Genomic DNA, 25,482 nt, shown 5'->3' with positions numbered 1-25,482 from the left:
CACTGGCCACTTATGGGATATAGGATTTCTAGGAAAGAACCAAAGCAATGAAAAAAATATAAATGATAGGGCGAGGCATTGTTTAAAGTGCTGGGAATACAGCGGTGAGCAAGATAAGGTTCCTCCCTTAATGAAACTTACATGTTAGTAAGGAGGCAATGACAGGAAAAAAAAAAAAGTAACAGTTAAGTGCTAGCAAGATAAGGGACATAAATATGGTAGGGGCAGGTTTACCAGTTTAGAGACTTGATGTGACTTATTCAAGTGAGGGAATGAGCTTTGTACAAATCAGGGATAAAGGCATTCTTGACAGAGGAAACAGCAATACAAAGATCCATTAAGTGTTCTTTGATGTATTCTAAGAACATGAGGGTAGTGTAAGTGAAACAGAAAAAAAACCAGAAAAAACTAGGGGTAAAGCACGATAGATTATAAAAGTTGTTAATGCTAAGTCTACTCCCTTATCAAAAATTACGGAACACTGCCAGGTTTTTTAATTTTTTTAAAAATGTTTATTTTTATTTGAGAGAGAGAGAACGAGAAGAGGGGCAGAGAGTGGGAGACACAGAATTGGATGCAGGCTCCAGGCTCTGACAGTCAGCACAGAGCCCGACACGGCTCAAACTCACAAGCCGTGGTATCATGACCTAACCAAAGTTGGACACCCAATTGACTGAGCCACTCAGGCACCCTGTCAGAGTTTTTGTTGTTGTTTTTAATTTAATGTCATTGGTGGAGAAGAGTCTGGTTTTCTCTATCTTAACACTAGGTATCTACTAGGGGCATTTGGGTGGCTCAGTTGGTTGAACATCCGACTTGACTTAGGCTCATGATCTCAGGGGTGTGGTGACTGATCAAGTCTTGTGTATGTAGTGCTTAGCTCAGAGCCTGCTTAAGATTCTATTTCCCTCTGCCCCATTCCCTTGCTCCTGCTCTCTCTCTAAAATGCGTAAAACTAAAGAAAAATAGTAGATACCTATTAGATATGTAAGTGAAGATGAGTTCAGGGGAGTGGTTGAAGCTGAAGAGACCAAGCACAGAAACGGAGAGGGAAAAACAATAAAGGTGTTAAGACAGAGAACAGAAGTATTATGATAGCAATACCACAGGTTTCCAGAAAGTAGAAAGAACTGGTCAAGAGGCAAGACCTGATCAAAGGAAAAAAAAATAAACAAAACCACACCTCAACCCAAGAGACAAAGAGAAGTTTTGAAAGGGAAAAAGAGAAAACAATGAGTGCCAGGTTAATTCCACAGCTCACCTATAGACTGAAAACCTGAGAGTAGCCTACAGTAACAAAATTACAATGCAATTCCCATTTCTGTCAGAAAATGTAAATCATCAATGCAATCAATATCCTAGCTTATTTAACAGCAGCTTTATGAGCTTATGTTTTGTTTTGAGGCTGTTTATACCTGTTTATATACACACACACACACACACACACACACACACACCTACTTATACCTGTTAAATATTATATAACTTAATATTTAGATCTAGACTCAAATGCAGAGTGGGACATAGAATTAAAAAGCATCTTATTCATTTGGGAGTTTGAACTACCAACCTTGTTTCAAATAAAGGCTGGTTAAGTTTTTTAAAATGTTTATTCGTTTTAGGGAGCAAGAGTGCATGCACAAGCAGGGAGGGGCAGAGAGAGCAAGCTGACAGAGGATCCTAAGTGTGCTCCATGCTGACAGAATAGGAACCATGAGATCATGACCTAAGCCAAAGTCTGATGCTGAACTGATTGGGCCACCCAGGTGCCCCCAATTTTGTTTTTTTCAATTAAAGGCCAAGATGGCTAATAGCTTTTTAGAATAGAAATCTCACATCAAGCTCCATTTAACAATTGTTTAGATACTTGGAAAAAGTTTGGAAAGTATTTTTTAATCCTACTTTACCTAGTAATCTTATCTTTCATTCTTTAACATACCTAATATTCCTATCCTTAGGTCTTTCCTTATAAAAGAGTCCAAAGATTTCCTATAATAAAATCAGTCTATTAGGCTGTTGGAAGAAAAAAAAAAATGAGCATAAAGTGTCTATCAAATTACTCACTACATTCATTGTCAAGAGAAAATATAATTTCAATGGTTTTGTTTTAAATGTCTAAAATTAGAAGAATTTTAACACAGAAGTTATGAAATTCTGTCAAAATATTTTTGTTGTACTATTGCCTAGTTGCCTCCCCTTAAACATGCTCATCAGAAATCTTACATGAATGCTGCTATATATGTAATAGTTTTGTCTGTACTTTTAAATCGAGGCTTGAACTTAATGGGTTTGATGGTTGTTTATATTAATAAGCTTAAATATCAGTTTAGAAGCATTTAAAAATATTATTCCATTACTTGCTAAGTAATGAACTACTCACAAATTTAACAATAAAGCCCTATTCATGAGTTCACATTAAAATTTCAGACAAAGCAAGGAAAGTCTTAAAGAAGCCCATATTTAAAATTTAGTTGCTTTTCAACCCCCTACCCCTTTCAAGTCACCACAGCCCCTGTCAAGAAATATCACAACTACAAAACTACATTATTATTTTAAAGATTTTTTTTTTTTTAAGGTTTTTTTTATTTATTTCTAGGAGAGAGAGAGAGAGACAGCGTGAGCAGGGGAGGGTCAGAGAGAGAGGGAGTCACAGACTGAAACAGGCTCCAGGCTCTGAGCTGGCAGTCAGCACAGAGCCCGATGCGGGGCTCGAACCCACGAACCGCGAGATCATGACCTAAGCGAAAGTCGGACGCTTAACCGACTAAGCCACCCAGGCGCCCCAAAACTACATTATTATTTATAGCTCAAAGATCATGGTCTAGTCAGAAACTGAGTAACGAAGATAGGATTTATGCCATTTACCCCACTGCATAGTCTTGATAAATCTCAAGGAAGTGAAATCAGTGTAAATCAGTATATCTATACAACTCTTTCATTATTTAACTACAAAAATGGATTACAGAAATTATTATATGTAATTTACTATGTCTTATGCAACTTTTATCAAAATTTCAGTTTTATTAAGTCACCCACTCTGAAATTAATGAGTCATTCACACTCCAGTTTTCCACAGCTTTCCAGTCTAAAATTATTTTCTAACATCTCCTGAAAAAAGAATATTTTCTTTATAAGCAAACAGGCCATTGCTTTTAATAAGAAATCATTTATTGTATATTATTAAAGTGGAGGGTTAACTGGTACAGTACTATGAATAATCTCTCACCCTTAAAAATTTAAACACAAATGGATAAAAATACCAAAGCAGAATGAGCATGTAATAGACAAAATTTAAGCATATTTTAGAGAGAATGTTCCCTGTTATATCTATGTACCAATGTTCTTCTCCATTGTGTCTTAGTAAGTTTATGGCTTGTTCCTCTTCTACGTGATTGCTGAGTTTTTACATATAATGAACATATTTTCCATCAATTAATGTTACATACAGATTTAGATTTTTCATTCAACTCAGCTAATTAGGTGATTGATATATTCAACTAAATATGGCATTGTTAAGAGCCCATTCCACTGCCTCAAAAAATGTAATACTGTTCTTCTATGATATCTGTACAACAGGATATAATGCAAATATCCCAGCTACAAAGTGATGAATTAAAAATGCAACCCTGATCTTTTTACTGTGTGAATAACTTCATTAATCATTATGTTGTTAAATGCTATCCTGTGGAATAATCATTAAATGTGGGAAAAAGTAGAAAAGCTTAAAAATGTTTACCAGGACTACACTGTCTTGTCACTTTTACATAGAATTAGAAATTAACGTTTAAAAATTGAGTTATTGTTCCTATGTTACTGATATGCCAGTAAAAAATAGATTATCACTCTTCAGGTAACTAAAAGAGGGATCACTTAAAAAAAAAGAAAGAAGGAAAGCTTTGTTTTGTATGCATAAAATTTTAGACTTAAATGGAGAAAACAGAAATGTTTAAAAAAAATACATCCATCTATGGACAAATTTCTAAAGATTATTCCCACAGTTAATCAACAGGGACACTTTAAGGAATATTATAGGCATATACCAATATACTTATATTTGTCAACATTAAAACTCAAATTTGTTACATCACAGCACACATCCAAGAATGTATGTCACATGTTCAAAAATCCCCACTGAATATAACAAAATAAAAATCTGTGAATAAATATAAGGCATTCTGAAATAAAATCTGCAGGAAACCAACAAGAGTTCAACAAAGATTTCTATGATCTAAATTTTACTTCATAGATTCATATAGTCTTCAAATAGACTTAGTTTTGTAGTGCCACACACTAACAATATTCAACTGCTTACCAAAATACCTTTTTCCTGGTAGCTAAATGTTACTACTTTAAAAAAAAAAAAAGTTAAGTGCTTGAGGGATTAAGAATGCAGCAGAAAATTACAGGAGCCCACATATCCTTTTTCTTAAATTTAATTTGTCATATATAAGGTTTTTATATACAATCAGTGTGCATTGTAACAGTTTATATTAAAAGTCAATCAAGTTTATCTAAAATGTTACCTGGCTGCATAGCACATTTGACATTATTGCCCACATGAAAAGGGAAAACAAATGGATTTTACAATAACTTTTGGCCATTTTGGATTCTGTAAAGTGTTCATACACCTACCCTTTTAAACCAAATGCATCTGAAAAAAATGTTTCCAGAGCATGCAGTTTAGATTTTACATATTATCTCACCATTTTGTTACTACAAACACAATATTTACTAAAAAAGAAAAAAAGAGAAATAACATTTATCTAATAAAATAGTCAATATAAAAAGAGACTAATGGAATTAAGTGGCCCCTTTCCCCATTTTTTTACATTCTAAACAATGATTCCATCAAGACAAATCATTAAAAAGTGTTATTACACTGATAATTTTTTTTTTAAGTGATAAGAAGGCCTGAGTTGGTAGGGAAAGGAACAGTCAAAAAAAGCCTGAGCAGGGAAAGGAAGTAAGGAAAGCTCATTTAATCCATTTACAATAATTTACAGCCGTGTGTGTGTGTGTGTGTGTGTGTGTGTGTGTGTGTGTGTAAAAAGGCATAATAATAGATCACAAACAGGAAATTCCTGGCTATTTTACAGATATAAGTACAGAATTTAAATATTCAAGCTTGTGATGAAAAGCGGCAAGGTGGTCGCAGTGTACAATGTAAACAAGTAGCTTTGGAAAGTGAACAAAGTCCTTGAGTGTTTTTTCTTTATTAAGAAAAGAACTCTCTTTCATTCCTTCCTGAAACATGATCACAGGTCAGAGTAAAGTTCATATACAAACATAATTTAAATGGAGGTCAGTCTAAAATCACTGACTTAAAAACAGTTTTATCCAGCCTATATGGAAGGGCAGTGTTGAGGTCCCTGTAATAGTAAACATTTTCCATTTCTTTAAAAAAGAAAAAAAAAAAGTACTACAGTAACTGTAGTACAGTGCAGCATAATCCTTAAATATAAAAATATTTTCTCTTCTGTTGGGATAATAGACCTTGCATCCTGGAAAGAAGTAACAATACTGCTACTGATAGAAGATCTGTTTATATCTTTCAAGTCATGTAAGGCAATTACTGTGTTGGTTTATGATTATGGCTAAAAGAAAAGTCCAGAAAGACAAAGTATCAGTTTTTGTTATGTTTTCCGACTACTCCAGGTATGCTCAGGTGTACTTTTGTGTTCAACTGAGTGTTCAAATGGAGATCTGGAGCCATAAGGAGACCTCTGATCTAGTGGTGATCTGGGGCCACTACTGGTAGCTCTGTGGTCCATCTGCCAATCTGAGTGATACCTATAATCCCTGGAAGATTTATGGTGTGTATATTCAGAACTTGCCCGATGGTCTGAATGTAACCGATGGTCTGAATGAGAACGATGATCAGAATGAGATCTGTCCTTTAAACTTCCTTCCAAATTTGACCTGTGATCTCTACTCCTGTGATCATCCAGTTTTCTGTGTTTCTCTCTATCGCTGTAATACCTAATGAAAGAGAAATTAGGGATTAAATTAATAATGGAAAGTTAGTGTTTCCAAACAGAAAAATTATTAAAAAAATAAAACACAAAAATGCTTTAAGTCATCTTTTAAAAATGTAGAGAAGCTCTTGTTTCACAAGACCTCCTAAGTGAGTTTAAGACACTGGACCTGTCTCTGCATGCCTTTCTGGAAAAATCATTCAATTCACAAAACTAAAGTGAACCTCAGATAGCATCTAATTTTACACACCCATTTTTAAACTTATTTAACTACTTAACATAATTTTATTTTTAATTTAAGTATAATGGACATGCAGTATCATGTTAGTTTCAGGTGTACAACATAGTGATTTGAAATTATATATGTCATGAAATGCTCACCCACCATGGTCAGTGTATAGTTACCATCTGTCACCATATAAAGTTATTAAAATATTACTATTTTCCTAAGCTGTACTTTATATCCCCATGACTTATTTTGTAACTGGAAGTCTGTACCTCTTAATCTTCTGTACCTATTTCACCCCGCTCCCCATTCCTGTCCTTCCTGGAAACCATCAGTTTGTTCTTCTCTTTATGAGTCTAGTTTGTTTTTCTGTTTGTCAACTGTTTTTCTGTTTGTTTGCTTGCTTTTTATTCCAGATACAAGTGAAATCATATGCTATTTGTCTCTGTCTGACTTCTTTCACTTAGTTTACATGCCAACATTTTGACTGGTTTCTACCTTTTATTCTATGCAACATTTGTATTAATCCATCTTAATTATCTGGAACTGGGGATTAAGATAACAAACTAGAACATCCTTGAAATCAGAGCCTTTTATGAAACTCTAAGCAGGAAAAATAAAAGCCCTAAAATGCAATCTATGAACTAATTTGTAGAAGAGAGCTTTCACTGGTTGGTGAAAGGTCCTTGTTATAAAAAATACCAATTATGTTCTATAAGCCTGTGAAATTATATATATTTACTGCTACAAAGAGGGCTTTTCATTTTGTGCCTTTTTCTAATTATAATAGCCATTCTACAATTGATATTTATTACGTGACAGTGCTTCTATCAGAGAAGAAATTATTGCAGTGAGCACAACTTAAATGCAAAGAAAATCTACTAATCCCTCTTTTTCTGATCTTTTATGCTCAGTTTTTTCTATTACTTTCTGTAATTATCACTGACAAAAATACTCCTTTATGAAATAAAACATATTATTGTTATATTCAGATTGTTTACTACTTAAAGGCTTCAAAAAACAAGAAAACAGTAAGAAACAGAGAAAACTTCCTGATTTCAGGACTATGCCAGACTGCCATGATTAAGTTTATCCTCAATGAAGTGTTTTCACATAAATTAATTTTTTCCCTAGGAGCTTTTTAATGGAATGGAACATAGAATCCCCCCAGCAAATTTAAGCCATATTCCATAGAGCTTCTAATTTACTCTATTCTTGTATTTTGAAGAATATTTGGACCAATATTCTCTAAAACCAACAAAACTGAATCCTATGACTTATACAGAACCCCATACTTTCATATCTTACTGCACACTTTGATCTTAAAATTGTCATTAAAAAAATTTTTGGAGAAATTCAGTTAATACTAACAGAAAGTACCATCAGTTTCTTTATTTGTAAACAAATGCCTTTATTTCACATAAGATTCTGATTACCTGAGTACTGAATAATTGGCTGGTAAGGTCAAACAGAGTACACAGAAAAGTCAAAAAGAGAATGACATAAATAAGCAAAACTGTCCATTTTACCTGCTTTCTTGCTTGTAATGATCCCAGTCACGATGATCTTTACCATTACTAAAAGAAGAATAGGGTCTTTTCCTAGAGTCACTCTTTTTGTAAGAATCTCCCTGATGTCGGTCTTTATGATGATCATGATACTGAGATAAGTGTCTATCAGATGAATAACTGTCCCTGCTGCTATCATCGTGGTTTGTATTCTCCTTTAATCTTTCCACATCTGTTAGATAAAGGTCCAGTTTTTGTTAATAATTTAAAAAAATACATGGTAAATGAAAGTAACTTTGCTGCTAGATTATAAGAACTGTTATTTCAACTCCTGATAAACAAAATCAGTTGCCAAATACAGACAGTTAAAGACTTTAGAAATAGTCTATAAAGGCAGAACTAATAAGGCCTATCAAGGGTTACTGTATTATGAAATGTGAAAAAACACAACTAAAAAATTTAAAGCCCATTTCCTTCTCAGACTATACTTCTGTGACTCCTGCATAGACAGAATACATTATAACTTAAATATTTTTTTAAAAATACATTCATTTTAACAACTATTCTATCATTTCTTGAAACTGGCCAAAAAAGGTTGATTTATGGAAAGGTTAATAAGCTAAAGTTACTGTTTAAGATAACAGATGCAATATTAAAACCTGAGGATGTATTATCTAAAACAAACTTGAACCAGGAAAACAAATTTTACTTTTTAAAACAATTAGTAACACTTACCTGGATTTCTAATCACTTGAGCATTCAAGTTGCTGTTCTGGTCATTATTTTGCTAAAATAAATGCACATATATAAGAATCTTTTAAGTGACTTCAAATACGCTTACAAAATAGGAAAAAGAAAAAACACCCTAAAAAGAAAATTCTGATGCTGAAAGAATCCTCATATACTAGAATGTATAAATGCATCATTCGCAGATATTTTTTAAAAAGCATAGACTATCTGTCTGACTTTCTTAAAAAACTTGACCTTGAAAATAATTTTAGAGTTACAGAAGAGTTGCAAAAATTTAAAATTCCCATATGCTTTTTACCCAGCTTTTCCTAATGTTAACATCTTACATAACACCACAGTATGATAATCAAAACTGAGTAATACTGGTACAATACTATGAAATGAACTAGCAACTGTGTTCAAATTTTACATTTTTCCACTAAGATCTTTTTTTCTGCTCCAGGATCCAAACTGGAATTCCATATTACACTGAGTTTTTCATGTCTTCTTAGTTTCCTCCAATCTAGGACAGCTTTTACTTTTTTTCTTGTCTTTGATGACCCTGACACTTCTGAAGTGTACTAGACAGTTATCTTGTAGAATGCCTCTCAACTGAGGTTTGTATGGTATTTTCACATGATCAAATTAAGGTAATACATTTTTGCCAAGTATTCCACAGAAGTGATGTACCTCTCTTAGTGCACTGTACTGATGGTTCATAATGTTGATAGATCTTATTTTAGCTTATATTAACCTTGACCATTTAAGTTGGTAGGCGGGTTTCTCTTCTATAAAGTTATTATTTTTCTCTTTGTAATTAATAAACATTTCAGAGAAGATACTTTTAGACTATGCCAATATCTTGCTTTCTTGTCCACTAATTTTAGCTTCCTTCAGAACATCTTACCTGCAGTAACTTTTACTGTGTTGTAACACTGATTCTGTATTTCCTTCATTCCTTCTACATTAATTGAATTCTTCCACAAGGAAGAATGTCTTAGTTTTAACAACATAAATTAAGGGAAAAATATGATGCATCAATTTACCTGAGATTCCTGCCGTTTTTTAATAGCATGCTTATATAATTTATGTAATTTTCTTGCATCAAACTCCGTAAACTTAGATACAAAAATCCACAGGTTTCTAGAAAAAGAACAGGTAATCAATCTGGTGGAAAATTACTTAGCTTTTTCATGGAACTGTTATACCCTATTAGAGAAACACATCTTAGCCTTCCATGAAACAAAATCTAAAAAGATTATTTCTACTAACTATAAGAGACTCTTAAATACATAAAACAAAAAGGGTTGTTGGAAGGCGGGGCACAGGGGAGAGGGAAAAATGAGTAAAGGGCATTGAGGGGGACACTTGTTGGGATGAGCACTGGGTGTTGTATGTAAGTGATGAATCATGGGAATATACTCCTGAAACCAAGAGCACACTGTATACATTCTATGTTTAGTTAACTTGACAATAAATTAAAAAAACAAAAAACAAACAAACAAAAAACTTTATATGGGGGTGCCTGGGTGGCTCAGCTGGTTACGTCTCTGACTTTGGCTCAGGTCATGAACTCATAGCACGCAGGTATGGGCTCCTCATCAGGCTCTGTGATGAGAGCTCAGAACCCAGAGCCTGCTTCAGATTCTGTGTTTCCCCCTCTCGGCCCCTTCCCACTTGAGCTTTCTCTCTCAAAAATAAATAAAATAAAATAAAATAAAAACTTTATATGACCAAGACTTCAACCTTTCTCTTTTCTTGAAAGTAATCTCTACACCCAACATGGAGCTTGAAGTCACGACCCTGAGATCAAGAGTTGCATGCTCCACCCACTGAGCCAAATTTGATGTCCCCATATGGATAAGATTCCACATAAAACTAAACATGAAGTTCTACTTCTCTTCCAAATCCCTTAATTTTATAACCTTTTAGAGTGAAAAGCAGTAATTCATCCTACTGAAACCCTAAGTATGTAAATTTACAAATCAGAAAGGACTTATTATGATTCATATTAGGTAGAGAAGAAACAAGTTATGTTAGCAGTCTGTGTAAAGATACCACCAGATAATGTGTATTAAGGAGAAAGGGGAAAAGGATAGAATTTCTTTTTTAGCTTTAATGTAATCATCACTCCAGAAATATGTCATTCCTTTTTTTTTGCTTTGACATGTAGCTGTGCTGCAGAGAGCAAAGAAATCAGCAGACTAATAAACTAACAGCACAGATTTGTGGTCATTTTATAGTGTTCCTAACTTGTCTCCCAGTTTGGCTTAATACTGATCTGGATCTCATAATTATTAAGTGATTTGTATAATACAGCAGCTCAGACTTACAATTTTAAGATCAACTGTGCTGTTGCTTCTAAAATAAAGGGGAAAATAAAAGTGTGCATTTTACACTGCTTGAGAATATTACTTTTTACAAGGCTATATACCCATACCTGGAAGATGAATTGCTATATTTATGTAACAATAAATTTGTTTGGAACTGCAAATTCTAAAGATATTACTAAGAATACTTCGGTGAAGTGCAGATATTTTTAAAAATAAAATGCAATCTGCATTTTAATGAAACAATATTGACTACTTCTTAAAGACAGGTGCCACCTGTGGTTCATCATGATGCAGAATTGAGCAATGATTCATAAATAAAAAGCTTAAAAGGGAAAAAGTGAAAACAATCGCCCTCAGATCCTCAGATTACCTCTTTAAGTAGTATTCTGTTACCTAAACTTCAAAATAAGAAAAATAAATTGAAATATAAGACACAATTAGATGGTTACATAAATACAGTTTAGGAAATTAACATTTCCTGAAAAGTACATCACTTACTTTCTCCACTGCTTGATTTGTTCAGGATTTGTATACTCTTTCAGACATTCTGTGATATGGTCTCCAATTTTTATTAAACACTGTCTAGTATGCTCCAGTTGTTCTCTTTCTGAAAGGCCTTTTTCAGGCCTATCAAGTTGTTTCAAAGCTGCTTTGACAGGCCTCATTCTTTCTTTACACTTTAAAATGAGAAAATAAGAATACGTATTAAAAATAAGAATTCAACAAAAATCTACTTCTTTCAATGGCATCTATAAGTAAATATAGCACTGTTTGATGCTAAAATAAGCATTAAAGCTCATCTCACAGCTCTTAAATATCAGGGTTTACCCCCCTCAGATTTTCTTCTGAGTAAGGTTTTTCATTATCATTTAAATTGAATCTTTGCCCATGTTAAAGCTTTGGATTAATTTACCTCTGTAAAAATGTTACTTTCTACACTGTAACACAATGAAGCAGTCTTTTTTTTTTTTTTTTAAATATTTATTTATTTTGAGAGAGAGGGAGACAGAGAGTCCCAAATAGGATCCACGCTGACAGCACAAGGTTGAGATCATGACCTGAGCTGAAACCAAGAGTTGGGTGCTTAACCGACTTAACCCAGGCACCTCAATTATCATCAAGCAGTCTTAAACACAGAATGTTAAAAAATAAAATATTTCAGAATATAATAGCCTAGACTCACTCTAATATAGAATAAAATGTAAAAAAGTAAGAATCTTTATAAAATAAAATACACTAGCCAAACAATTAAAACCAACTGACCTGGAAGTATAAATTGTCTATTTTCTTCTAAACTTTTGGGACAAAACAAAGTAACTAATGCATTTTGCTTTTACCACATTTTGGCTAGTCAAGGAGTTGGGAATACTTGATAGAAACCAACCTTTTCCTTAGCCTACATATCACTAGCATGCTAATAAAAGGATGACATATCAAAAATTGTATGATTCAGTTAAAGTCCAATTTGTGCAATAAAAACTATAACCTTGCACCAAAAGTAGAAGGAAAATATCACTAAAAAAGCAAACTAATCTATGTATATTAATATGCCAAACAAATTGAACAATGATTAATAATTAATAATTTACAAGTAGTAAAGTTGATTTAGTTCAGGAATGTTAAGGATGGATCAATTACACATAATATATTTAGTTGATTCAATGCCATTTCTTTAAAAACATTCTTAGGGCACTTGGGTGGCTCAGTACGTTAAGCGACCGACTTCAGCGTAGGTCATGATCTCACGGTTTGTGAGCTCAAACCCCATGTTGGGCTCTGTGCTGACAGCTCAGAGCCTGGAGCCTGTCTTCAGATTCTGGTTCTCCCTCTCTCTCTCTGCACGCTCCCCCTCCCTGTCATACGTAAAATGTTAAAATTAAAAAAAAAAAAAAAAAAAAAAGAAATCCTTGTGTTGCTGGTGTGAAAGGGCCATTCTCATTACAAATTAACAGTCTATATTATGTGTGTGATCGTTTTTGTGACCTTTATTCTGTTTTATTGACTTATTTTTTTCAAAACGTTTGAAAGTTTTCCAACTTTTGAGGCGCCTGGGTGACTCAGTCACTGAGCGTCTGGTTTCAGCTCAGGTCATGAATTCATGGTTCATGGGTTCGAGCCCCATGTCGGGCTCTGTGCTAACAGCCAGCTCAGAGCCTAGAGCCTGTTTCGGATTCTGTATCTCCCTCTCTCTCTGACCCTCCCGTGCTCATGCTGTCTTCTCTCTCTCAGAAATAAATAAAACATAAAAAAAAAAAAAAATGAAAAAAAAAAAAAGCTATCCAACTTTTGTCAGGAATAATTTAAATAACATTAGAATTAAATATTTTTTAGTTAAAATGAGAACTCAGCCAGGCCTGATGTCTTTTTTTAAAAAATGCAAAAACTTTTTCTAATTTTTAGCTTTACTCCTGTATCTGTTCTCTACATTTCCTGTTTCTTGTTCAATTTTGGTAGTTTATATTCTGCTAGAAAATGACTTATTCAATGTATGTCATTCGAGTGCATACCCTATTCTAAGCATTGGCCTAGACTCAGGAAATAGAGCAGTAAATAAGAGACACCTTGCCTTTGTAGAATCTGTACTTCAGTAGGAAAAAAACAGCCAATAAACAAACAAGATGGTGTGTTGGACTGTGACAACTGTGATAAAGAATAAGCAAGAAAAAGTAGAGAGGTTTCTACTTCATATACAGTATCAGAGAAGAGTGATGTTTGAGCAGACATCTAATGAAAATGAAGGAGTAAGCCATTTTGAGCAGAGAGGGAGTTCTAAAACTTTTATGTTCAAAGGAATAGTATAAATGCCAGTGTGGCTGGAACCTACTGAGTGAGGGAAGTAGCAGAGATGATAGGGGTAATAAACCAGATGCAGTATCATTTAGCCTATAATTATGAATCTTTTATCCTGAGTAAGGGGGAAAGCCACTCAAGGATTTTAAGCAAAAAATAAGCGTGACTTCATTCTCCCTGACAGTCACTATCACTCTGGTTGCTGTGGGGCATATACACTGAGGAATGAAAAGGGCATAAGCAGGGGATAAGAAGAGTGGGAGTGGTACAAACAGCTATGTAGCTATTGAAATAATCCAAGGAAGAGATGATTGTAGCCTGAAGGGGAACGGGAGAGGGAGTAAAGAAAAAAGGAGGAATTCATGACTAAAATCTATGCGCTAAAGGCCAAGGCCTGAAGATGTAAATGGAGCAATGGTAATAAATATCTATAAAGCACTTACAACGTATCAGAAGCTGTGTGTTATTTGATTCTGGTAGTAGACCTTTGTGATATTATTTACTTTATTGAAGAAACTATACAGTTCAGAGTGAAATAACATCTGTCAAACCCAGGTCTGACCTGGAGTTCTGTATTCTTTCTTGACTGTTAAATTATATCGATATTTAGGAGACAGACAGATCAATAAGACACAAAATAAGATGTCAAATTAAGCAAGGATGTGAAGAAAAATGAAGACTGAGAAAAGGCCATCGAATTTATTAATTAGAGCTATTCCCAAATAAAATTTGTATAGTAGTAAAATCCTAATCATGCAAGCTCTGGCTCCAGAGTCCATGTTTAAAATTATTCCATTCTTCATCTCCACAATACAAGAGATTTTAACATCAATTATGAAGGTTAATGGAGAAGAAATTCATGCATCGGGCACAATGCAAGGGAAATTTTCCTTTTCATCAGTTACATGAACAAGTCACAGGCCAAGGAGGAAATGTGGGCAAAGAGGTGGCAAGAGGTATAATTTCACCAAACTCAGTAATAAGCAGATAAAAGAAGCAGTTCGGAGAGTTCATTCTCACCTCAGAAAATAAAAGCACACCATCATCTACCTCCCCATTTCCACCCAACAGAGGAGTTTAAAAAAAAATGATAGAAAATGGATAGGCTAAGTTAAGAACCAAGTCACAAACAGAAAGATTAGTGTTAAAAAGATGCTAAGGAATCTTAAAATAAAAAGATAAAATGAAAAAAAGTCGAGAGATATGTTCAAATAAATAAGATGGAAAACAGAATAGCTTATTTTCAATGCCTCCAATTCTATTAGGGATTGGAGAGATGTGAACAGCCAAAATTAAGGAGAAAAGCCTGTGGTAGGAACTATTATACTTAAAGTGGATGAATAATATTTGAAACCCTGTTAGAGCATGCCACGAAATTAGCAGGAATGAATAAATGGGTTCACTGATCAACAATCTCTAGACATGATACAAAGTAGAAAAAAATGGGACAAGAGGTTAACCCAGGCATCTCCAATGGTACAGAAGATAAAACAAAAATGTGATTTTAGAGGTAAAAATGTCTACCTTTCAAGTAGAGCATTTAAATCACACCAGCAATAAAAGTGACTTAATATTACACCTTAGCAGTGCCAAAAGATTCAGATTCTAGAAATCCTAAAGAAGTACTCTTTCTTATACAAATATATATTTACATGTATTTGTGCTTCCTATAACTATATATAAATAAGGTACTTTTTTTTGAGGAAGTTCTGCACCCAGCAGAGGTGCCCAATGTAGGGCCTGAACTCACAACTCCGAGAACAAGACCTAAGATCAAGAGTTGGACCTTTACTGACAGCCACCCAGGCACCCCAATGAGATACATTTATATATCAGACTATAAATTATTCCTTTGGGTGCTACCAATAATAGCATGTCTCTTATTCAAGGATAATTTGTACCTGTCTCATATCATTCAGTCTCTTTTTTTCCTAACATTATTACTCCTTCCTGATTTTGCTCTGTATCTGGATTTGTTAGTCCTTTACCAATCTGACAACATGTCTATATTCAACAACATCCACCACAACTACTACCAGTTTTTTAAGTAAAGGCACTAGCCGAAAAACTTTCCATGTATTAACTCATTTAACCACCATTCCTATTTTTCTGACTACAAAGCCAGAAAATTCAATCACTATACCAAACTGGTTTTCCACACTGCAACATCACTGTAAAGTTTTCCTCAAAATTTGTATCACAATTAATTTCACAGTTGAGACTACTTTGGGTTCCTAATTATATTCAGTAAATAAATTATCTGGAAAAAGCCAAGATAGATCTTCCCTGACTTGATGAACATAAAAGCATGGTAGCATGCAAAACCAGTATTTTTTAGACCAGTGTTACTCAAAGTGGTCTATGATCCTGTACTAGTCCACAAGGGGGGATAGGTACAGAAATTTTAGAAACCTTCATATCAATTTGACAGTGCAATTTTATGTCTACTGAATGTAGTAATGTAACACTAGGGCTTACATTTTGCATATTTTTTCCTTATTTTCACTTCTCTAATGAAATATTTTCACTTTTTGTTTATACTATACTTTCTAAGAATACGGGCCTATAAAATATTGAGGGGAAAAAAGCGCTGATCCTTCACTGTAGATAAGAAGCACTGTTTTATATAGATTAAAGGTTCAGGAACTGAAAAGTTTAATATTCTAAAGTTCCCTTTAGGGGCCCCTAGGCAGCTCAGTTGACTAAGCGTCTGACTTTGACTCAGGTCACGGTCTTGTGTTTCATGAGTTGGAGCCCCACATCGGGCTGTGTGCAACAGCTCAGAGCCTGGAGCATCCTTCAGATTCTGTGTCACCCCCCTCTCTGCCCCTCCACTGCTTGTGCTCTGTCTTTCAAAAAATGAATAAACGTTAAAAAAATTTAAGAAATAAAAAACAATTAAAGTTCCCTCTGAGTGTTCCCCTAAATGCCTTTCCTTAAAGTCTTTAATTTATTAAGAAGTTTTTCCAAGTTAATTCTAAATTTAAGGTAACTTTCAAAATTTCAATCTATTGCCTTTATCAATCTGAATTGCAATACTACCCAATTCAAGTACATTTCTAAATTAAAAGCTCCAAAAGATAAAATTGCCAATTAAAATAAAATATTGTATGAATTCTTATTAATAACCAGTTAAGTCTACCACTTACAATGCTGAATGTTTTCTGATCCAGCTCTTCAGATTCTTCAGATATGGGAACTGGTTCACCACTTGCAGTGATATGAACTGGAGCGTCTGACACTGAAGATTTCTTGGATCTTTCCTTGCTATCAGACTTGGATTCACTTAACTGAAGAAAAAGAGAAAAGAAAACCCAACAACAAAAGTGAAATGATTAAACACTTCCAGAAAACAATTAATGCCGCATTTTGTTCTGTAATTGCTTGTTCACATTCCATACTCTTTATCTTTCTCAATTTTACTGGGGAAACCAAAAATAAATCTACTCTGTAATGTTACCCTACAGGTAAGTCATTTAAAAAAAAGATTCAAACCTATTTTTTCCTCTTCTAGATACTCACATGTATTTTTAAAGAACTTAAGTTATATTCAGGATAATTTGGGCTGATAGGCAATTTATTTTCCTAAAATGTAAATATGCTGATTGTGTCACTTTCTAAGTTTTACATTATGATTTGCATACCTTTTCTTCCTTTATGTCTTTTTCTTTCTGTATAGCTTCTTTTACTTTGTTTTCTCTTTTCTCTTTAAAATCTTTTTCCTTTATATCTTTCTTATCCTCTTTTTCTTTTATCTCCCTTTTAAGTTCTCTTTTATTCTCTTTTTCTTTTGCTTCCCTCTTTTCTTCTGATTCCTTCTTTATAAAAACATTTGGCTCAGGTCTTTCTTCACTGTCTCTTTCTGTTTTAATTTTTTTATTTGGATGTTTCACAGAAGTGATCTCATCCTGAAAAGTGCAAGTACGGCCAATGTATTACTAACCAAATCTTGACAAAGACTAATTTCTTTTATTTGTATGACTATGGATTGCACGTATGTGGATTCGGAAAGAAAGAACCCAGAATCCCATTAATAATGATACATGCAATGTTCAACCTTCCTATAAAAACTAAAATAAGCCAGTCCCACTCAAAATAAAAACAAGAGACAGAACCTCATTTAAATGGCAAATCTTTGAAAAGGAAGGACCTATGCTCTATTGCTCTTAGTAACATTCTATGGGACAAGCAGAATTCTGTTCTGTACGTGAGACTATGTAATAAACTACTAAAAAGGAACTTCAGTACCTAAATGTAAAATTTTAGGTCTTAATTCAAATTTTAAATGTCAAGTATACTAAAACACGCTATGTTCCCTTTCTAATATAAAAGGCTGTTCTTCCAAAATACATTCTTACCTTATCATCATCATCATCAGACTTCTCTGATGGCAGGGGTGAAGAATCACTCTTTATTTCTTCTTTCACTTTTATAGACTTCATTGCTTTATTCTTCTTAGCTCTTGCTTTTCTCCTCTTTGAGCCTCCCTAAAAATAATTATTTTATTCTAAACAACTCCACAGATTCAATTTTAAAAATTTCTTAAGTAATAGATCTAAAAAGCTAACACATATTCCTACCCAATCCTTATTCTATTGGTAATAAGCTACAACAATCTTAGAAAATCAACAAAAGTGATATAATTTAATGAACCAAGTACTATTATCATGAATAAAAGATACTAACTATAATTATCCTTTTAAAGAATTAAAGTTGAAGTTCAAACAGAAGGAAGGCTTTTCTTCTTCCTAAATTACAATTATCTTCAACTAAATTTGATCCCAACAGAGATAGCATTAAAAATTATTTTCCATAATGTGATTTATAATCACATTGTGATTATAATGCAAATGGTAAAGACTGCTTCTAATGACCTCTCTTTCAGTGTATTTTTCCTACTCTTCTGGACTGCTCTCATATATAAGCTCAGTGACCCTTAATGCTGTACCTTTAGCTCTCTAATACCGCCAAATAAAATAGTAATAGAGGCCCGCCCGACCTCTCAAAAATTACTCTGCTCTAAACAAGTTGCCCCACTACCTATCTAAACACCAAACAAAAAACAAAACAAAACAAAACAAAACCCAAAAAAATAGGATCCTACTTCCAAAAGGTAAGACTGACCAGTTTAAATAGGAATACAAAGAAAACTTAAGGCAAAATAACACCAAACACAGTTAAAGCTACTAAATTACAAAAAAAATAGAATACTTATAAGATCATATTAGACTCCGATGTCTAGGGCTATCAATAAATTACACTTATCTTATGAAAAGTAAATTGCTCTCAAGCATCTAAATTTTAACTTACTGCCCCAGAAAGTCTCTGAGCTTCTTTTCTTGCAAGATCTTTACTAAGTAGTTTGATGAGGTAGTCTGCACGTGTCTGCAACTGCTTTGCTTGTGGTTTTTTATCAGGATCATCTGGAAGAATCTGAAAAGAAATTAATTTTTTCAGGTTGTCTTTAATAAATAACATGAAAATACTATAGCCTAAGAAATTCTCATTCATTGAAAGAAATACATATAATTTACTGACAGGTTTACAATTGTTAAAATTTATGAGCATTAAACAACTAAGAATGCAAAATACTTTTTTTTACACCTACACCATAGCAAAGATTTAACCTGCCTGGGAATGAGGTCTACATAAATACACGAAAAAAATCCCTCCATTCAAAATAACAATACTAAGTGTGAGATATGATATGAAGAAGAATATACCTATTTCTTAGAAACAAATATATAATTTTAAAGGTAAAGCAAAGTCTCAGATCGTTTACATTCAACTCCTTCATGAAAACCAAGAAGCCAAGGTCATACAGCTAGTTAGAGTGTTGGTTTCCTGGTATGAGTCAAATTTATTTCTTTTCCTTTTTTTTTAGAGATTTTTTTTTTTTAATGTCTTATTTATTTCTGAGAGACAGAGAGAGACAATGTGAGCAGGGGAGGGTCAGAGAGAGAGGGAGACACAGAATCTGAAACAGGCTCCAGGCTCTGAGCTAGCTGTCAGCACAGAGCCCGATGTGGGGCTCAAACCCACAAACCGTGAGATCATGACCTGAGCCGAAGTCGGACGCTTAACCGACTGAGCCACCCAGGCGCCCCGAGTCAAATTTATTTCTAACTTAATTTAAAAGCAAAAATCAGTGGTCAACAGAAACAAGAAATATTTAAGTACCTTGTGTGTTAGACTGAGGTCAGGATCCATTTTAATCATTTCCCAGCTTCCATATCCGTATTCGTAGATACCAATTAACAAATTAGAATCATCTTCTTTGCCCCAGTCTATATCAAAATGAGCTGCCTTTGTGTGGCATGGGATAGTATACCTAATATCAAAGTTAATAACCACTGTCAAGTTTATAACTGCCATATTAAAAATTAACTTTAAGAAACATATTTGAATCATCAGAACTTCAAAATACTATGCTTTATTTTTAAAAACATTCATTCAAACTAGCCAATGACATAAAAAACATTTTTAACATCCATACACAATCAAATTATTGAGAAACAGCAATATTTTACAATGGATAAAAAGTAAACAACTCACTGCTTTCTTTCTTCTGGATCTGAAGGAATGGATTTATGCAATGGTATCAATTCCTCTTCATGGGAGATGACGAGCTTAGCATTAACCTGTACTCCTGATATTCGGAATGTTGGACCCTTCACTTTTCCAAGTCTACCACCTAGAATTTTTTTAAAGACATAAAAAAGTATGAAACATACAATTCTACAAAACACAAGCAAGATATGCTATGACTTATATTAATAAGCATTATTTAGCTATATTGATAAACTTTACTTGTTTATATTATTGGGAGGGGGCACCAGTTGGCAAACTTTAAATTTCCCTACAAGATTTTTCAGTACATACTAGTACTTATAGCAGATGAAGATTCATAGAAAGCCTTTCTTAATGGTTTTATCAACTGCACAAGATACTTCAATCTATTAATGCTGCCACCTTCAAAAAATGAGTTCTAGCATGATTTTTTCCCAGTACATTTTATTACTAAATCTTATCTAAAGAGTTTTAGGTAGATAAACTATAAAATAAGCATAATGAAGTAACTGATAAATTACAAAATAAGCATGATAAAGTAATTGTGCCCATAGGCCATATCATAACATGTACACTATCTTTTCCCAGCCATCTACATACAGTAACTCTTGATGCTACCAACCGGCTAGACTATACCAGACAAAACGACAAAATCTATTCCTTTCAATAATAAAATTCTATTACCCATTTCCTCTTACCCAGAAATGGTCCTGCTTTGTTTTTTAAAGCATCTTTCCAAAGTGATGAATAGGCAGCTATAATAACTACCCAACTCAATAAAAGCATAATTTGAAACTTCTATTTACCTCTCTTTAAATCATTCTCACTTTAATATTACCTGTTCGTTCTATTCCTGAAGAATTATCCTTTAAAGCTTTAATGCAACCGTTATGTACCAATTCCCCTAGTCGTCTGAGGTCGGTCTCTGACTTATCAACTAATTCAGCATCCCGTGCAATTGCATCTAACCTGTTAATGAAATAACACAATTTTCAGGTAAATATGCAGACTAAAGTGGTACCATTTAAAGGAAACTAAGTTTCACTCTATCTCAAGCTCTAGAAGTCACTTTCCATGCCCTATAAATTCTGGTTCAGATAACTGGCACATAAAAAAAGTTTTAAAAAATATTAAAATATTAGGCATGAAAGCAATTCATTTATATATTCAAGAACAATAAAGCTAACAGATTCATTACAGAATAAATGGTATGCTTCAAATTTGAAGATTATGTAATAATTCTATAAAAGCTTAATCAATTATTAAATTCAAAAGCAGTTAAGGACTGTAATATAGATGAATTAAACAACAGAGGCTTGAACTGAGCAGGTCCAATTATATGTGGATTTTTTTCAGTAACTGTAATACAGATTCTAAATATTCCAAATAAAATACTTTTACGACAGAGGTTAAGAGAGAAAAAAATAGAATTAAGCCAAACAGAGCCTTTGCCACTATATATTCGGACAGTGGGTTTGCCACAACCAAAGGTCAAAGAATATTCAAATCACCAACAATTACTGAGATTAATCATTAACTTAAAAAAAAAAAAAAAAACCCACCCAAAAACCTGTCCCAATAATCCGAATTTTAATAGTTTGTGTAAGAAGGAACTATAATTAGGGAAACTCAAAAAAATTTCCATAATAGGGAAAATAGAACTGGTCTTTAAGTTAAAAAAATGAAGTTAGAAGCTCACCTTCTTGAAGGATAAATCTGTTTTTTTTTTGTGTTTGTGATGAAAAAAAAAAAGGATAAAAGCACTTGCAAAGTATAATTATGAAAATAGTATTTTAAAAATGCTGAGTTTTTTACAGACTTACGTATTTTACATAAAACTTCATTTGTAGGTAAAATTTGAGAGACTAGAAGGAATTGAGAATATAAAAATCTTTTTGAAAATCTATTTGAAATCTGCTTTATACAGACTTTGTAAATGACTTTTAAAGCAAATTTAACAAAGTAGCTAAAGTGACTGTTAGCATAAATAAAGCTGACAGCATGTAATACACATGTAATTCTAAGAGAACGACAAACATATTTACCTTTCCAAAGGGCCACCAAACTTCTTGTAACTCTTGATAAACCTAACAGAAAATAATTGTTTGGTTTAAATGTGGGCTTCACTAGCCATTAAAAAAGATATTTGTAAATATATAGAAAAAACAGAAAACACTGTTAGTGCAAAGATAGTTAAAGGCACTGTTACTACCAACACAAATGAATGAACTATGCTAAAGACAATAACATTAAGATATACCAACTAAGACAAGACATATTTTAACATCCAGGATGATGTTCAGAAACCAAAATAAAATAAAACAATAGAAGCTAAATTTTATTTTAGAAATTACTTTATTATTTTCACAAGACAAGTTCAAGGCTACCACAGGAAGTGTCTCCAGAATTATTAATCAATCATACTACACCTCCTCACATTCCAAGTATTGATAAAAGTTTTCTGAATAATAGCTTTAACTCAGATGTATGGTATTATACCAAAATGGAAAATGAAGATTTTACTTAAGAACAAAGCTACCCAAGTGGTTGATGGATGAGCGAAAATATCCAGGAAAAGTAGAAGCTGAAATGTTCTTCAACTAAAGACAGAAAGTCCAGCAAATGAGGTGGTCATAAAAGTACCCTTAATAAAATCTAGTATATTTAGTTTTCTGGTAGAAAGAAGGAGGAAGAACTTTATCAGTCAGGTCTATGATTTAAAAGAAGAGAGTTACAATAGCTTGAAAGAAACAACAAACTCTCAAAGTACATTAATGAGCAACCTTTTTTACAAATTTCATAAGCAAAAATATGACATAAACAAAAGTAGGCTGTTATCCCGTTGCCCTTAAATAAATGTGTATAAAGAAAAAAACATATTTTGAAAGAGAACTATAATTTATTCTACATGACTATCTTACCTCAGTTCCTACTTGGACATATCAGAAATAATTTTTAACACTGTTAAAATCTCAGTGTTAAAAAACTTGAAAAATAGAACTAAAAGTATTCTCACACAAAAATAGTAATGTTGGGAATCATTAATTCAGTGAGAAATTTTAATAAATCGAATGTACTAAAATATACATTCATTATTCAATAGGGCCACTATTCTGAACCACATTAATAAAACCAAAAAAATGTAGCAGTCTATATAGTTTAACAATAAATAACATGCAAAGACTAGATATCAAACTTTACTTTGCATAGCTATAATGAACACCCAAAAGTAGAACTATCCAATCCCTACACAATCATGTATTTGCCTCCTCTAACACTTTCATCTTAATCTTTGAAAATCTGGGATCTGTAGATTTTAATTTCAACTTATAAAAAAATTAAGTTGAAGTAAAACAGTTTTATGTCATCTTACCGCCGAATTTCTGCATCACTAAATCCTTTGATAGTCTCCCGAGGGATAGTCCGTGGTCTTCCACGTTTCTTTGGCCTTTTCCTTTCTGAGATCGAGTCACTATCAGATCCAGAGTATCTCCTACTTCTACTGCGCCTCCCTTCACTTCCATTAAAACTAATCTGAAATTGGAAAAATATTTACCAAAGCTTAAACAAAGCTTCTACTGTAAGAGCAAAGAAAACATTACAAAAGAAAATATCAACAGAACAAATTTAAATATTGTCTGTATATCAAAAATTTTCTAAAAGTAATATTAAAAACCAAACAGAGAAAAACACGGCAAGTTAATGACAAAGAGTCAGTAACAGCCCTAATATTTTTTTTAAACATTCTTATAAATCAGCAGGAAAATAAAGATTGTCCTTTTGTAAAAATATGAGAAAAGTTACTAATAAGTAATTACTCAAATAACATAAACATAGAATTATAGTAATTCTGGTAATTTTTTTTTCAAATGAGAATTAAAGTAGCAATATTTATTAATAACATCTATTATTTAACAGAAACATCAAAACATATTTTCTGTAAGTCTTTGGAGTTTTTCCACAATACACAGTGCATATTTTGAAGCTCTAATATGCTGAAGCTAATTCAAAGTCAAGCTTGGTATATAGTTCTTACTCACTCTACCCGTAGCCTTTCATAGTTTCACAAGATGTAATATAATGCTATGCTTTCTGTGTACTATAAAAGGAAATCATTTTGGGGTTGGCAGAAATAAACACTAATAAGGAACTATGTATAAGGACACTTACAAACCAAACACACATCATTTGGCTCCATTTCTGCCTGGGATATAGAAAGCTGATAGGATGCTCCCATCCTAACAACAAACCTCATCTACAAAATCCTAACTTTACACTCATAAAAACCACAAGGCAATCTAATCGTCTAACATATAAGGAAATATAGTAGAGGTTGTAAGAAGAGATGAAACTTGAACACTGGCTCTCCTGTGAAAAATATGAGTGGTAAACACCAAATAATATATAAACAGGAAGGGAAGTTAGCTAAAATTTGCTAAATGCTCCATTTGGATAACCATGAGAGCACAGGATTCCTGGAAAGCAAAGACATGGAGAACAGAATTTGTACCCATTCTCAGGCACTCCTCCACATAATTCCCAACAGGTGCTCAGGAGTAAGACTGGAACCAGAGCACAGGAGATCAGAAAAAAACCTTTTCTTCCTGAAGATGGCCTGGAGAAAGGAAGCAATTATATACTACACTGAGGGCACAGAAGACCTAATATAGTCGCAGGAAAACAAAAAGAAAACAAGAAACTCTACCCCTGAGGAAAGGATAGCAGCAGAACAATGACTAGACAATTTCTTCAATTGCCTCAGACTCAAAATTTAAGGAAGCACCAAAAGATTCAGTAATCCACACAAATAATCTTGTAACACAATATTCAAAAAGACAAAAGTTGATGCAAAAAAAAAAAAAAATCCAGTATTAAACTTTATTTCTTTTGCTACAGGATCTGATACAGCCTGGCAAAGCACTGTTACCATTATTTAAAAATCTCCTATAGTCTTCATTTGGGTCATAAAATAAAAATCTGTAAGTTTTTAAAAATTCAAATCACACAAGGTATGCTCTATGATGATGACAGAATTCAACACGCAGTCATTAACAAAGAAAGATACTGAGAATATCTCCCAAATACTTGGAAATTAAACAACACCCTTTACACCAATAAAAAAAGAACAAAACCAACAGAAAAAACACCGAAGAGGAAGTCATAAGGCAAATTAGAAAATATTCTCGAATGAAAATCAAAACACAACAGGTATCAAAAATTTACAGGATTCAGAAAAGGCAGTTCTTAGTGGGAAACTTGTAGTATTAAAAGCCAGTAAGGAAGGACTTGATTCGACTGTAGTAAGCATATATCTGAAGACACTTAAAGGGCAAATTAAAGCAAAGCAAAAT

At 33.2% G+C, this 25,482-nt stretch overlaps 1 protein-coding gene across 2 annotated transcripts in view; it reads right to left on the bottom strand.

Annotated features, from left to right (window-relative positions):
* Positions 1 to 4,417: 4,417 nt before the first annotated feature.
* The window catches only part of CHD1 (chromodomain helicase DNA binding protein 1), a 72,763-nt gene continuing 51,698 nt past the window's right edge, over positions 4,418 to 25,482 (bottom strand). The window contains exons 24-37 of one of the 2 annotated variants that reach the window (XM_039222868.1): positions 23,505 to 23,665; positions 22,177 to 22,218; positions 20,970 to 21,100; positions 20,117 to 20,255; positions 19,742 to 19,892; positions 18,872 to 18,994; positions 17,920 to 18,048; positions 17,206 to 17,469; positions 16,711 to 16,851; positions 11,270 to 11,448; positions 9,485 to 9,581; positions 8,445 to 8,496; positions 7,731 to 7,941; positions 4,418 to 5,979 (exon numbers count right to left, since the gene is read on the bottom strand). In XM_039222868.1, the coding sequence (XP_039078799.1) occupies positions 5,634 to 5,979; positions 7,731 to 7,941; positions 8,445 to 8,496; positions 9,485 to 9,581; positions 11,270 to 11,448; positions 16,711 to 16,851; positions 17,206 to 17,469; positions 17,920 to 18,048; positions 18,872 to 18,994; positions 19,742 to 19,892; positions 20,117 to 20,255; positions 20,970 to 21,100; positions 22,177 to 22,218; positions 23,505 to 23,665 (2,166 nt within the window). In that variant the 3' untranslated portion in view covers positions 4,418 to 5,633. The remainder of the gene's footprint in view (positions 5,980 to 7,730; positions 7,942 to 8,444; positions 8,497 to 9,484; positions 9,582 to 11,269; positions 11,449 to 16,710; positions 16,852 to 17,205; positions 17,470 to 17,919; positions 18,049 to 18,871; positions 18,995 to 19,741; positions 19,893 to 20,116; positions 20,256 to 20,969; positions 21,101 to 22,176; positions 22,219 to 23,504; positions 23,666 to 25,482) is intronic. The other variant, XM_039222869.1, reaches the window with a different exon arrangement.

This window comes from Hyaena hyaena, unplaced genomic scaffold (assembly GCF_003009895.1).
Source record: "Hyaena hyaena isolate Hyena2069 unplaced genomic scaffold, ASM300989v1 scaffold_1202, whole genome shotgun sequence".
Taxonomy (NCBI): domain Eukaryota; kingdom Metazoa; phylum Chordata; class Mammalia; order Carnivora; family Hyaenidae; genus Hyaena; species Hyaena hyaena.
Note: the sequence above shows the minus strand (reverse complement) of the source record. Positions and strands in the feature narration are given on the sequence as shown.